This window comes from Brassica rapa, chromosome A06, assembly GCF_000309985.2.
Source record: "Brassica rapa cultivar Chiifu-401-42 chromosome A06, CAAS_Brap_v3.01, whole genome shotgun sequence".
Classification (NCBI taxonomy): Eukaryota; Viridiplantae; Streptophyta; class Magnoliopsida; order Brassicales; family Brassicaceae; genus Brassica; species Brassica rapa.
In genome coordinates this window covers 9,720,979-9,736,365 of record NC_024800.2, presented here as the reverse complement: position 1 = coordinate 9,736,365, position 15,387 = coordinate 9,720,979, and the positions used below count along the sequence as shown (strand labels likewise).

At 34.2% G+C, this 15,387-nt stretch overlaps 3 protein-coding genes and 1 long non-coding RNA gene across 4 annotated transcripts; 2 read left to right on the top strand and 2 right to left on the bottom strand.

Moving 5' to 3' along the window:
- Positions 1-506: 506 nt before the first annotated feature.
- LOC103873050 (translation initiation factor IF-2) lies at positions 507-1,248 on the top strand. Its single transcript, XM_009151483.3, has 2 exons — positions 507-694; positions 789-1,248. Exons 1-2 carry the CDS (start codon positions 605-607, stop codon positions 1,092-1,094), a joined length of 396 nt encoding a protein of 131 aa, XP_009149731.1. The 5' UTR covers positions 507-604; the 3' UTR covers positions 1,095-1,248.
- Positions 1,087-2,361, bottom strand: LOC117125944. The gene is made up of 2 exons (XR_004448404.1): positions 2,053-2,361; positions 1,087-1,522 (listed from the first exon to the last, which is right to left on the bottom strand). It is a non-coding gene; the product is annotated as an uncharacterized LOC117125944 (long non-coding RNA).
- A 238-nt stretch (positions 2,362-2,599) lies between these two features.
- On the top strand, positions 2,600-4,382 carry LOC103873049 (chloroplastic import inner membrane translocase subunit HP30-1). Its single transcript, XM_009151482.3, has 6 exons — positions 2,600-2,955; positions 3,028-3,143; positions 3,509-3,632; positions 3,718-3,866; positions 3,961-4,023; positions 4,116-4,382. The coding sequence occupies exons 1-6, from the start codon at positions 2,668-2,670 to the stop codon at positions 4,147-4,149; spliced, it is 774 nt and encodes a 257-aa protein (XP_009149730.1). The 5' UTR covers positions 2,600-2,667; the 3' UTR covers positions 4,150-4,382.
- Positions 4,383-4,924: 542 nt separating this feature from the next.
- On the bottom strand, positions 4,925-5,719 carry LOC103873048 (protein RESPONSE TO LOW SULFUR 3). Its single transcript, XM_009151481.3, has one exon. The coding sequence runs from the start codon at positions 5,418-5,420 to the stop codon at positions 5,127-5,129; it is 294 nt and encodes a 97-aa protein (XP_009149729.1). The 5' UTR covers positions 5,421-5,719; the 3' UTR covers positions 4,925-5,126.
- Positions 5,720-15,387: the final 9,668 nt, after the last annotated feature.

Here is a 15,387-nt window from a genome sequence, read left to right as displayed (position 1 = left end):
GCAGTTACTTACAATTGGCCTATGTAGCTTGCAATTCTGCGGTAGTTAGAGCTGGTCAGTTGATCGTCCCAAAAATTGATATCCATTATTCTCGAGAATATATTTTACCCGACCTGTTCATAGCAGGTTACCACTTCCACAGGTTTTGAAATTTTATCTAGAACTTACAAAATGGTTTTGAGTAATGCAAATTTCTAAAAACAACCGAATTAATTAAAGATTTACATATAGTAGTTTTATTAGTATTAGGAACGGCTAAAAATAGAGCGCAAGTCTCAAGGGACGAGAAACTTCCATTTGTCTGACTCTGACCCTATCAATTTCAAATACAGAAACCCCTAATTATGCTCCTGGCTAGGTATTAACTCTAATATAATCCCCTAACCTTCTGTAAATAACTAATCTTAGTCATTTCCAACTTGAATTATTCAAACCACCCAAGAAAAAAACAAGGGCTATCCATGAAGTTCGGAATCATCTTCATCTATATAACCTGACTATGTTCTCTTCGTTTGTTCCATCCTCGGGTAATCGAAGAGCAAAATAATTTTTCAAACTCCACAGTCTAAACCCAACCCTAAACCACAAAAACTATAAATAAATAATGGGTGGCTGTGCGAGTAGACCCAAGGAGTCAGACATGAACAACGAAGGCTCTGTTCCTAAGCCTGTGTCTGAAAACGTAGTAGCCAAGGTACACGACATAACCATTTCGGTTTTTTATATTTGAAAAATTAGGTTATAGAACCGTGCTTGACAAGTTATGATGTTTTGGTATGATAATACAGGAGATCAACACAGAAGAAAGCGGTGAGAAACAAAACCAGACAGAGACCACTGAAACAACTTCTGTGGAAGCTGAGGAGACATCTGAGGTCGAACCGACCAAGGAAACAGCTCCTGCTGCTGAAGCAGAGGTTGCAGCAGCCGTGGAGGAGTCATCTTCTGCTGGTGAGGTTGCAGCAGCAACTGAGAAAGTGGAGAACGTAGCGGCTGCAACAGAAAACGTTGAGGCGGTTGCGGTAGCTGCTGCACCTGAAAAGGTTGAGGCCGAACCAGTAAAGGAAGAGAAAGAAGCTGTCGTCATTGTTTGATCGGATTAAAGCTGTGGAATATATTTTGAATGTTGTTGTATACCACCTTGATTTAATTTTCTACTACCTGATTTAATTAACTGGCTTTGGTTGTTCTGTGTATGTCATAATGATTCTTCTTTGATTCAATTAAATATAAATCAGTTTTGCTTCATGAGAATTTCATATCAACATTTCTTTAACCGATTTGCGTCTTCTTTTTCTTTTGTATTTGCTTCTAAGTTCCAATCTTATCGAAAACAATGGAAAACGCGATTTTGACAAGATCTTGTTACTAGCTCTTTTTCCATCTTAACTTTAAAGAGAAAAATAACATTAATGTCTTCCAAAACAATTTGATTTCTTGATTAGTTCATTTTAACAACTCTTGATTAGCTCTTTAATCTTGTGATCTTGCTCCATAACTTATTTACGTACCCTGGACTATTCTATCACATAAAGAAAATCCCAAAGAAACAACCAAGAGATAAGTTCATGTTAAAAATTAATGTTCAAAAAATTGTTAGGTGTTAATGTCTAAAACTATTCGAAGAACTTGCATATATATTTCACCAAATAAACCAATTTCATTAGATATTTGATGGAAGGATACAAGATGGAATACGAGAGCCGACTAAACACAAAGATATCTCTGGAAACAAAGCCCAAAAGAGAGAAGGTAAGTCCAAAGAAAAACAACCTAGTCAAATTAAAACACAAGATTGATATAATTAAAGAGACAACAACTCTATAACTGGGACTGGTGAACCAATCCATACTTGCGAATTTTGCATAGTAATCAGATACGTTCGAGCTGAACCAATAACCACATAACTTGAGCAAACCCAACCCCGAAGGGAAACTCTAAGCCAATAAAAAAGCAGCAATCGTAAACCATAGACTACTAGCTCCCTAATCAAACAAGATCAAGCCGAACATCGCACCCAAGATATAAGGACCAAGGAAGATGAAAACTCACTTGGAAAAACGTAATCGAAGATGAACAACTTTTACACACGGACAATCGTGACCCGTGAGAATGTATCGTTAGAACAAGAAATGCTCATCTCCTCGCAAGAGAATGATGATCGTATACATGCTTCGTCTAGAAACCAAGACCCCAACCCCGAAAGAACTTAGGAAAAAGGGAAGGGACCATATAGCTGAAAGAACCGGGGAGTAGTAGAAGCATCCCGACACCAAACTAATAACTACCTTGACTAAACAAGTTGAGAGATAAACACCACACAAACAACGAGCACAGATGATATGAATCAAAGGTGACCCATTAAAAGAAATTTTATAAAATTGAAAAAAATTCATCTTTGTAAATAGAGATGTTTATTCTAGAGGAAAACATGGAGACGTGCATTGGTGATGTTCTAAATACTCATGTAATATCATTTGGGCTTTCTAATAAACAAAGTTGGCGAAGAAAAAAAAAGAGAAGAAACATGGGCCATGAGGCCCATAATATGTTAGAATAGTAAGCACCCAATAGAGATTGAAAGAAAGGAGATAAGACAGCAGGAAGCAGAACCGAAAAACAAAACTCAAAAAGGTCGTGTAAGAGAAAAAAAAAGAAAACGATAAAATGGGTGTAGGCGGCGGAGAAGGTGAGCAGAGGAGAGGAGAGATGATGGCGATATCGAGCTTATTCAACGACCAGCAGAATCCAATTCAGCAGGTACAAGTCAAGTTCAAGGAGGTGGAAGTGGGTTTGAAGACGTGGCTGTCGAAGCAATCGATACCGGTGGAAGCAGCCGTGGTGTCCACGATGAGCGGCGTGCAGGGAGCTTTCATAGGAGGACTCATGGGAACACTCTCCCCTGAGATGCCTCAGACTGACCCTCAAGCCATGGCGTCGATGAAGCAAGCTCAGGTTCCTTCTTTTTTAACTTCCCCCATCTACTAATTATATGTGAAACAATGGAAGTGAGTTTCTTGATTGAAGGCGCTTGTGGGTGGGCCATGGGTTCAAGCTCGGAACTTTGCTGCGATTACTGGTGTTAATGCTGGAATTGCTTGTGTTATGAAACGGATTAGAGGCAAAGAGGATCTTGAATCTGCGTAAGTCTCACTTACTTGTAGTCAATACTTAGTGCGGTCCTAGGCTCTAAATTCTTCGCCTACATGCACAAGTTGTGTTAGTTACTTAAGTTGTTTTCTAACATGTCAACAATAGTGTTTTACTACTTAATTGAATCACCACAATACCAAAAAAACTCACATTTGGTACCTAACCTTCAGGCATTTTGTTTTGTTTTTGTTCTTCTTGAGCTTTCATTCAAATGACCATTGATCATGATCTTTTTCTATCTATCTTAAGTGTTTGTGGTTAAGTAAGATTATTCTTGGAAACTTACTCGTTGGCTTACCTGTTGGTTATCATTGAGAATACAAGTGTTTGAGAGAATAATGGTTTGACATTGCAGCGTGGTTGCAGCACTAGGTTCTGGATTTGCCTACTCTTTGGTGAGCCAAGGCTTGCAAGGACAGCCTATTAACGCAATCACAACTGCTGCTGGTTTCGCTGTCTTCCAAGGAATATTTTTCAAGGCGAGTGATCATTTTGGTATTGTGATATGTTATGAATCATGCATAATAAGCATCTCTTCTTACCCCCAATTATTTTGTAACTCAGTTGGGAGAAAGATTCTCGAAACCGAGTCCTGAAGACCCGTTTTACACAAGATCAAGAACCATGCTGTTGAAGCTAGGCCTACAGAAGTATGAGAAGAACTTCAAGAAAGGACTTCTAACAGATCCCACTTTACCATTACTCACCGACAGGTACTTTCATATTACATATCCTCGTCAAGCCTTTGTTTATTTAGCAACTTAAGACTAACTAGTGACTTATCGTTTTTTTTTTTTTGAATGAAAGTGCGCTAAGAGATGTGAGCATCCCACCAGGGCCGAGACTTCTGATACTAGACCATATCCAGAGGTTCGTAAACCAACCTTCTCCGCTCTTCCAGACTGAATCGGTTACAATTACTGAAACTGGGTCGAATCGTTCTCTGTTGTTTTTGAGTGCAGGGACCCTGAGATAAAGGGTAAACGAGGAAAGTAGTAGCTGATGAGCCTTTTGTTTATATGGTCATTACTTGAATCAGTCTGTTTTGGCCGTAAGGAATGTTGAAACACAAATGTATGGTCTTGTTTTAATGCTTTCCTTTAGCTGATATTGCTAGGAAGAACTACTCTTGTTAGATTCTTCTGCCTCTACTAGCAATGTTTTGATTCTCTTTAATATTTGAAAGCATTTTATATTCTGAATAAATAAATTGGATATGCTTTGTATAAGATGCTCATATATACGGCTGGCTTAACCATAAACATGGGCAAATCACAGAAGGCATTGTGAAATACAGTAAACTCGACATTACCATAGATATGAATATTGAAATAGTTCGTTGACGTTGGACCTCGATTTACCCTCTAATATTTGTTGTTGTTTACCTAATTATTCTTTGTTTATCAAAATATCTTCAATAGAATGATATAAATGTTACCACTCAGAAAAAGATTTGATGAGACGTCTCTGTTTGACAGTTGTCTGTAATCGTAAAGTTGTAAAGAAGAAAAAAAAACAAATCTCTATTTCAGGTAGAAAACTCTAAGCACTGATTGATGAAATCACACAATCAGAAAAGATATCATATTCTAATGTAAACTCTGCTTGGCCTTGATGAAGGAAAGAAGATATAACAAATTGTTAACTCTATTAAGTTGGTAGGATTCTGTCCCAAAATATTCTTAGTTGTTAATGGACCAAGATCAACGTCCAGTTTTTTTATTCTTTTTATGATTTTCAAATTGATGAGAACCATAAAAAAATTGTTTTCTAGGTATATAAATGTTGAATGAAAATGGAAATTTTAATACAGTATTGATCTGTTTTACTTTTTTTTTACATCGGACTAGCTCTAGAGGTTTTGGATCCTCCTAACCAAAAAAAAAAACTTAAAACTGGTATAGATCTTAGGATTCTTATTAGCCATTTTTACAGATATTATATATATATATATATATATATGTACTCCGACACTATGAATTTATAACAACGACTTCGAGAGAGGAGGAAGAGAGACGAGAGATTTGGTCCACGAGGAAGTGTATACGAGACTCATACTCACGCGCCTGATCTAGAGACTCGACCTCCAGCTCCGCCAGCTGCGAGCAGAGTCTCTCCTCCGCCTCTTCCGCCACCACCGTCCGCCTCCACAACTGAATCATCTCTTTCTTCATCTCCTCCATTTCTCTCTCCAATTCTCCGTTCCTCCTCCGTAGCTTCTCAACCTCTTCCGCCGCCACCGTCAGATAAGCTCCTCCTTTTCCCATTTTCTTTGAATATTGGAAACAACTTGATTTGGTGGTTCCGTTGCCTCTGTTTGTGTACTTCACTATTGTGTCGTTGATCCTTTTAATAAGCGTTTTGGCCTTGGCATGCTAAGTGTCCAGGTTCAATGTATCTCGTGTTTTTGAATTTCTCATTATTTTGTTTTCTTCTGACAAATCAGTGTCTGTCGTGTTTCTTTGAAAAGTAACCACACGTGGCGCATTATACGTATTTGACTATTGCAGATCTTTTTCTGATAAATAATTCAATAGTTTTCTTTTTTGAAAAATGGCTTACTAATAATACATCTATTTTATGGGTATGAGAATCCATTTTATTGGTACCATAATTTTTTCTTTCTAATACATCTATCTAAAATTTCTTAAATATTTATTTCAAAAATTAAATTTAATTATATTTTCAACTAAACTGAGAATCACACAAATTGTGAGAACATCAAACATATAGTATTATATTTTATGGACTATTACGTAGATAAATATGGAGCGATATAGATAAGCATAAGCTATATGATAAGTCCTAGATAATATAGTAGTCATTATCCTAATGTACTCTCTAGTCGTATATATACGTATGTAAAGTTACCTTGATCAATACACAATTCACATATTCTTCTATATCGTTTCATGTTTCTACATGGTATCAGAGCCCAGATTCTAATAAGTTAAACCCCTAATTAATATTAACCCTATCCGACCGGATATATAGGTCGTAATTGACTCGCTCGACCGAGTATAACTGTCTTAAAGTTCCGAGATTTCTGGCCGATAAGAGCCATCATCTCGAGGAGAGGTATTAGGGATATTACATCCCACATAGGGAATTCTAAGGGACATTAAGTAATATATAAAGGGTTAGGGCCAATCTACTAATTATGTGTTTTTAGCAGCTGTTACAGCAGGACATGAACCACGGAGTTATGCTGAAGCTATTAAGCATGATGTCTGGAAGAAATCATGTTCTGCTGAGATTACTGCGTTAGAGGATCAGCACACATGGGACATTGTCTCGCTTCCTCCTGGCAAAGTCGCTATTGGAAGCAAATGGGTTTTTAAGATTAAGTACAATGCTGATGGTACTATCGAAAGACACAAATCTCGTCTTGTTGCGTTTGGTAACAGACAGGTGGAAGGTGAAGATTTCGATGAGACTTTCTCTCCTGTCGTTAAGATGACCACAGTAAGAGCTCTCCTCCGACTTGCAGCATCTCGAAAGTGGGAAGTACACCAGATGGACGTCCATAATGCATTCCTCCATGGAGATTTACAAGAGGAGGTTTACATGAAGTTGCCTCCAGGGTTTGTGCATTCTGATCCTACAAAAGTCTGTCGTCTTCGTAAGTCTTTATATGGTCTTCGTCAAGCACCACGATGTTGGTTTGCTAAACTCACAGATGCATTGCTCGAGTTTGGTTTTACACAATCATACTCTGACTACTCTCTGTTCTCGTATACTCGCGGTCAAGTTGATCTTCGGGTTCTTGTTTATGTTGATGACCTGGTCATTTGTGGTAATGATGTGCTTGCCATTACCAAGTTCAAGCAGTATTTAAACAGTTGCTTTAGAATGAAGGATTTGGGCAAGATAAGATATTTTTTAGGTATCGAGGTGTCTCGGTCTGAAGATGGATTCTTTCTCTCACAACGAAAGTATTCCCTCGACATCATTGCCGAAACAGGATACCTCGGGGCTAAGCCAGTTGCAACACCACTCGAAGCCAAGCACAACTTAGTCAGAGATGATGGTCCTTTCTTTGACGACCCTAGTCAATATCGTCGTTTGATTGGCCGTCTGGTTTATCTGCTCAACACTCGTCCTGAGCTTAGTTTTTCAATTCTTCTTCTCTCACAATTTATGAACAAACCGCGGGTAGCTCACTGGGAAGCAGCTCTTCGCGTGGTCCGCTATCTGAAAGGATCTCCTGGCCAAGGGATTCTGCTTCGTTCCGATGATGATTTTCAGGTGAATGTCTACTGCGACGCTGATTGGGCAACATGTGCTCTGTCTCGACGTTCCCTGAGTGCGTATATTCTCTTTGTTGGTGACTCCCCTATCTCATGGAGAACCAAGAAACAGGACATTGTGTCACACTCTTCCGTTGAATCCGAATATAGGTCAATGTCTGAAGCCTGCAAAGAACTTGTGTGGATTACTCGGCTTCTCATTGAGTTGGGTTTCTCTATTAAGAAGCCAGTCCGCCTCTACTGTGACAATCAAGCTGCTTTGCATATTGCTCGTAATCCAGTGTTTCATGAACGCACCAAACATATTGAAAAGGATTGTCATTTTGTTCGAGATCTTCTTAAAGCAGGCCTCATTGCAACGTCTTACGTTCGCTCCAGTCTTCAACCAGCGGACATCATGACAAAATCGTTATGTCGATCTCAGTTTGAGTCACTACTGTCCAAGTTGGGTGTTTTGGATTTGCACACTCCAACTTGAGGGGGAGTATTACGGAGATAAATATGGAGCGATATAGATAAGCATAAGCTATATGATAAGTCCTAGATAATATAGTAGTCATTATCCTAATGTACTCTCTAGTCGTATATATACGTATGTAAAGTTACCTTGATCAATACACAATTCACATATTCTTCTATATCGTTTCCTGTTTCTACATGGACACCTAACGCAAAATCAATTGGTAATGAATATACTAGCATTTTCTTTAAATAACATTCTATATCTCACCCGCGGGTGGTTGCTTCATCAGGTTTGCTTGCTGTGTTGAAGCTGTTGTTGCATGCCATCGTATACTGCATCTTGTAGGAAAGAAACTCGAGGATTTTCGCGGCCACAATAACCTCTGAAGCAGGTGTTATAGCGCAGGTGGACCATCTCAGCAGGGACAGGCTCATCTCTTTTCCGTCCACCTCAGCCACTGATCCGTCAATGTTGCAGGTCTACTACTCACAGTGGCGGATGTAGGTTCATCAAGAAAGTGACACTTGCACCCACAAAAATTTCAAAAACTTCTTTGTAATATACCTAAATTTTAGCTATATTTTCTTATTAAAAACTACATTTTAATCTTAGTTTATATATTTATGTGTGATTTCTCCTCAAAAATTTCATGCTACATCCGCTCACTCTCCTTCAGACCACCATAGTCTCATCCATCAAGTCTCTGCCTCTGTTTTTCATTTTTCCTTTTTCATTTGTCTTGTAATAAGTGGTTTTCAAGATCACATCTCTTGTAACAAAAAATGAAAAGTTTGGTATAAATCTTAACAATTACTCAAAAAGGTTTATAGAGTTTGGACATGAATCATATGATTCAGTTACATCAACACAAATATACTATGTATATCCATATTGATGTATACGTATATCCGACGTATTACTAATTACTAGTAATCCATACCGGCTAGAATATGCAAGTTCATTAATAAGGTACTAGAGTTTAACCCGCACATCGTGCGGATATAATTTTATTTTATAAATATTTAATTTTGATATTATTATATAAATTTAAATATACAATTTATATCTTAGTGTTATGTATTTTATAACTCTTTAATTTTATTTTTTTAGGTTTCTTATTACTTTATTAATATAGGGGTTTGTTTTATTCATTTTACCTTTTTTATTACGTTTTTGAGTTTTTATGATTTGAAATAATCAAATAAAAAATATTCTTCAACATATAATTTTTGAAAATATATAGCTGTAGAAATAAAATTTTAACATATGTTAATAACTTTATTTGTATAAAAAATATGACATGATTAACAAATTTGAACCCGTTTTAGTGGTAGATGATAATTTATTTAAATGAAAGCATTATATTACTTAATTACGAAATTAATTAATGCAATATTTAATAAAAAAATATTTAAAAGTTTAGTAGGATTTTGTTAGATTTTCCTCAACAGATTTTGTTATAACTGAAAATAAAATTCAAATCTATAGTTAAAATTAATTTATTATTAATATTCCTATTAATTATTATGTCATATTATGTGATTAATGAAATGATCCTAGTAGACTTCTAAATAGTAGATAAAAATGGTACTTTTTTTTAATAGAAAAGATGAGCGCAACATATTAAATAATGTGGCACGACGGCCATACTCTAGAGCCAAATAGTTCAACAATGTGTATTTTGTTTTTAACATTAGTTGAACACCATTCTTAAGATGAATCTAAACCTCATCTCCTTATCAGATACCTATAATAAACCATTAAAGTTATTAAATCTTGTATTTGAAAGAGCTATTTAGCTCAATAACCATAAACTGGATGGAAATTAGGTAATCGGATACAACTTTTACGTATTTAGGGCATGTGCATCGCTGTAACCCCACTTGGGGTTTCAGACTTTTAATTTTTTTCTTTTTTTTGTCTTTTTTTAAAAAAAAAAAAAAAAACAAAGAAGGAATCAATCGCGGGCCGCCACATGTCAGTGAGGTCCGCGAAAATCACAAAAACCCAAAAGAAGTCGATCCTTATCTCATAGTTTTCCTTACCGATTTTCTTCCTTTGTGTGGGGTCCACGCCTGAAAATCCTTCTAAGGACCCCGCGATGCACATGGTCTTAGGTAATTGGTCATAGGGAGCAGATGATATTACTTTTGTGTCCATAGCGAGTCACTGTTTGGTCTCAGGCTTTCTCAAAACCTGGTTCCCTAGAGGTATAGGGGAATCAGTTCGACAGCTATTATGTCAGAGAAGTGTCAGAAAATTTGGAATTTGAATATGTGGCTCTAATGTGGCGCGTGTAAAGGACATTAGTATATTACGAAATATGCACTATTATGCAGAGGAGAGGTTTTGGATAACCATATTAAATTGGTAAAATATGGAGGATATATTCAAAAGCCATTGAAAAACGAGTGTGGATTACATCACTTTTGAATCCTTATGATAAAATGCATCTGCCGTGCTTGTTAAATTGACGTTTAGACGCTACTCAATGAAGAAGCTTGTGCGATTTTTTCCAATTCGCTCAGAAAATCTGATCCTTTACAAAAAAAACTTATTTTTCGAAATTGTATGCTCAGAATCACTTGTTTTGTTGAAATCTATCATATTTGGGTTAAGAATCATTGAAAAGGATCAAGAATCGTAGAAAAACAGAGGTGAAATACGGAAATTAGGGTTTCTTGTTCGACAGATGCGAGGAAGAAGATGAGGACTTTCTAGTAATTCTGCTTCCATTAAAGAAAAAAACAAAAAAAAACAAGAAAATGACGTATAGTAAGTTCGGTCCCGCAACATGTTATTGTATCACACGAAGTACAAACCAGAACCGCTGGACCTCGTTTACATATGAATATAGCCGAATATATATATATATATATATATGTGAATCCAGATATGTTAAACCAAATATTCATTTATGGAACAAATTAGCGGGAATACTTAATCGAATCATATGAAAAAATAAACCGGATAATTTTACTCTGTGAAAAATAACCGGATCATTTGAAAAATAAACTGAATAATTCAGTGATAATCCAGATTATAAAAGTAATAGCCAGAAAATAATTTATATATCCGTAAAATGAACACGTATGAATCGGATAACATATTATAGTGCCGACCGAGTTAAGTTACTACAAGAGATGAGATAATATGAACTTGTGAGTCTTAACTGAATTTTACAAAAGGTAATCTAAATAAAACATGTAATAGCGGCAAGATACTATGGATTATGACGAGACTAGCCAAAAGATGGTTTATGTATGTATATCATAATATATATTAAAACCGGTTAATACATAGATAATCCATATTATGGCAGTAATAGCCAGAAAATAGTTTAGATATATGGAATGTTAATATGTATTAAACCGGATAACGCATTATAACTTTGAGTTAATTTAATACAAAAGCTTATGTAGTATATACTTGTGAATCTTAACCCAATATTACAAAGTTAATTCGGAAATACTATGAACTGAAGCACAATCATTTTTTAAAGATACGCTAGCTTCCCTAACAATATTCACATTGTAACTCGAACTTAAAGACATGGAAGAATCAAAAACATTTTCAAGCTCTCCTGAAAGAGAGATAAATAATTACAAGAAAAAGGAGATGCCTAAATAAAGCATCGTACTCAACAATCTTGTCTTCTTCATAGATTTTGGTAGGAGCAATTAGTATGTGCTGAGCATCAATGGAAGCTATCTTCTTCAGATTGCCAGTCACCATGGATGATGATTGTTTCTCACCTTTTAGATTGACACAATATGTTAAAATCAAAGAGAATATAAACTTATAAAATCAGGAATAATAGTTCAGAAAAAAAAGAATCAGGAAGGACTGAAGAAAAAAACAGGAAGAAGAAAGAGTGAGGAAGTGAGAGAAAGAGAGATGGGGTAGCTTCAAATGTCAGCGTAGACTTTGGCAAACCTACATGTCAGAGATAGGCGCATAGATAGATGCATGACTAAAGATAGGGGCAACGTTGGAATTATGAATTAGTAACAGTGGCTTATCCATATAATTAATTATCTTTTGTTTCATAGCTATCAGATGCAATTACTCTATTTGAAATGTCCGTGTGCCAAAGTTGACGCACTTGGACGGTTATCTTATGAACATCCTATTAATACATTTGGATCTGTTACCTCTACGGCTCCACCCATAAAATATTATATATGTTTTAAAGATAAAAATACTAGGTTCAATCTCAGGAGCTACGTAAGATTTAGCAACCAAATTTTATTCCTGATCTAATAAAATTATGCGTTTCGATCCATAATTTATTAAAAAAATAAAAAATCATATTAATATTATTGTATAACTTGACTCATTTTAATAATGATTAAGAAGATATAAACACATTTAATTATGCTATTATTTATGAAGTGATTTTGCTGATTTGTCACATTCTCCATGATTTTAGCTAATTTTGCTTATTTGTCATATTCTTATTAGTTTTTAGATTAAATCATCATTTTATTAATTTAAATAATATAAATATTTCGAAATTTCTAATTGGAATTATGATTATAATTATTTTAACTTTCACAAGATTTTTATTAGTTTTTAGCTTAAATTATTAATTTATTAATTTAAATAACATTACTATTTCAAACTTTCTAATTGGAATTACAATTATAATTATTTTAAAAAAGCTAGGACCAATTCTTATTTTCATATGATATGATGTAAGATGTTTTAAACACTATAGTTTCAATTTTCTCATTCATTCCAAGTTGTCTCAATTATAGTTTTTGACATCTATATTTATGTACTTTTGATATTTTGTTTTTTATAGTTGGAGTTCTATGTTTTTCTTGAAATACTAGAATCAAATCGGTTTTGTTACATTGAATTTGGAATAATGAATTAGGTATTCTGAATTAGTTCAGTAGTTATTTCACGTGTATGTTTTATTACTGTTTAATATATAAGAAAAATATGCTTTGATATTAAATTTAGAGAATTGTCTATGTAATCATGTTATAAACATGTCTTTAATGGTTTAATTTCTAAAACGGCTAAAAGTAAATATTTTTTAATGAATAATTAGATTTATCATTATATTATTAACCATAAATTAACTTTAATAATAAAAAATTATCATTATCTACTGTTTTTTTTATTAAAGGTAAACTTATGAAATATTAAGATAAGTCGATGTATATATTGATCAAGTAAACCAATGAAATATTGTCATTATCTCAATTCGTTTTTTTTTAATCTTCAAAATTATAATCGAAATTTAGTTTTTATTTACTTATTTTGTTCTTATTTGGATTTTGTGTGTGTTTAATGCTTTCTTAGGTAAGTTAATTCATATTTATGGTTCAAAAATACAAAGTAGATTAAGAGAGACCAAAATTTTATATTCTTACTTTACTTTATTGTGTGGAATATTTGATATGTAATTATGCTCTTCTCGCCTCACAGTTTTATAGCTTTCATTTGTGTTAAGAAGACGTAGATCAAAATAAAAATCAAAGAGAAGTAAAATGATTAAGAATATAAAGAATAAGTTATCATAATGTTTAAATCATAATATATATTACTAATTATTAGTAAAACGATCATGCCCGCATGTGCGGGTAAAACACATAGTAAATACGTACTCTCAATGTAAAAGAAGATAATAGAAAAAATCGAGAAGTAATATCGGTACTATATTTTCTATCATGATTTATCACGATTCACACCTAAAAAATGTGATGTGTCATCAGTTATTTGAATAAATGGCGCTGGGAGATAATTATTTCTGTAAGAACTTAGTTTGCTAGAAGAGAATCTCAACAAGTTTATATTAATATGTTGATAGAATTTATCTATTTTTTAAACAAATCATGAAATCGAAGACCAATTCAAGTGATATGAAATATTTAAAATAATGGATAAATTTATACAGTATTAGAAAAGGCAAAAAAAAAAATCAAATCATGAAATAGATATTTTCAACAATTATTGCCAAAAGGATCTGTAGACAAATTCAGAATATCCACACATAACTTGATTGAATTCCTTTACGTCCAGGTTCAATGTATCTCCTTGCATATCGGGTATAGTTTGACTCTTCCAAATCATATACTTATGTTCGGTTCACTTCAGTTTAATTAGAGCCAAGTTGCCAACGTATTTGCTTTGGTTAGCTTTGCTTGGGATGGTTGTTCAAAGAAAAAAAAACTTTGCTTGGGATTGAAAATAAACTTCGAACAACTTGAAGATTCAATTCAATCCATTGTCGGCAGGCTTGGTTTAGTCGGATACCGTCATGACTTAATCGACTAAGATGAAGATGTTAAAATTGTAAAATGTACGCATGGAACTTTCTCGTCGTCTCGGAAATGGGAATGGTAAGAACATCCGCATCGGTTGATATGTTTAAAAGAGGAGAGAGTATCCCTTATAATAATGATGGTTTGTCACAAATTAAATAAATAAATAAATTTAAACAGCATAAATGAAACTACACAATAATAATATGACATGTGGACAGCTTTCTCCAGAATAGTCTCTTTACTAAAAATAGATTTTTCCTCCTTTTCTTCTTTTTGTATTTCTCTCATTTCTTTTTGATTATTTTATTATTTTTTCAGTAAAAAATGCACCGGTGCAGATGCTCCATGGCCTTGACAGCGGGATAAGGAAAACACACTATGGGACAGTAAATAGGTCACCATTCATCTTTCTTTTACTGCTGAATTTTACAAAAAAAAATCATAAATTAAAAAAAGAGAACAGGGCGGGACGGGTTGAGACTGGTACTACACCTAGATATGGAAAGCATGTAATATGATGTGGTTTGGTTAGGTATATCAGTTGTTTTTGTTGTTTTAATTATTAAGCACCTGCGCGGATATTGATTTTTACATTTTTATACAATGATATTCATTTTTCATGATTAGTGTTATATATTTTAGATGTGTCGCTGTATATTTTGTGAGACACGTTCAAGGATCAAACTAATTCATGACCCCTTCATGACCCCTATCCCTTATATTTTGTGAGACACACTGAAACCCTTATGCTTACGGTCCTTTTTTTGTGGTGGTACATCGTACATAACACAAGGCACGTCTCTCTCTATTTATACTAGTAGATTTCATGGCTCACCCTTTCATGCTACTCAAGGAGGAGATATTCGTAAATATTCTTTTATCGAATATTTCCAAATCTCGTACAAAGCCTTTTGAAAATTTTTCCTTGATGATTTATCCCTTTCCAAGATAAACTATACATTGCTTAGCCTTCAAATAATCTTTAGTTTACCTCTACGAACCCCTCGAACCATGGTTTTAGGAGGGATTCTAAACATTTTAAGAAAAAGAAATAAAATTAGGAGAGAGAATGGAAAAGGTTCTTATATCATGATTTTTAAAACCCCACTATATATCCACAAAACACTTGTAACCAATACAGTGGTTGAATTTTTATTTTAAAATTAACTTTTAATTCTCTAATTATAGTTTACTAAAATATTAATACTTTTTTGTTTTTGAAACTTTTTGGAGTTCTTAT

Excerpts from the sequence above, each read along its gene's own strand:
- LOC103873049 (XM_009151482.3), top strand. The coding sequence starts at position 2,668 with ATGGGTGTAGGCGGCGGAGAAGGTGAGCAGAGGAGAGGAGAGATGATG. Across the intron at positions 3,633-3,717 it reads TCCAAGGAATATTTTTCAAG|TTGGGAGAAAGATTCTCGAA; the intron begins GCGAGTGATCAT and ends TTTGTAACTCAG. Across the intron at positions 3,867-3,960 it reads TTACCATTACTCACCGACAG|TGCGCTAAGAGATGTGAGCA; the intron begins GTACTTTCATAT and ends TTTGAATGAAAG.
- LOC103873050 (XM_009151483.3), top strand. The coding sequence starts at position 605 with ATGGGTGGCTGTGCGAGTAGACCCAAGGAGTCAGACATGAACAACGAA. Across the intron at positions 695-788 it reads CTGAAAACGTAGTAGCCAAG|GAGATCAACACAGAAGAAAG; the intron begins GTACACGACATA and ends ATGATAATACAG.
- LOC103873048 (XM_009151481.3), bottom strand. The coding sequence starts at position 5,420 with ATGGGAAAAGGAGGAGCTTATCTGACGGTGGCGGCGGAAGAGGTTGAG.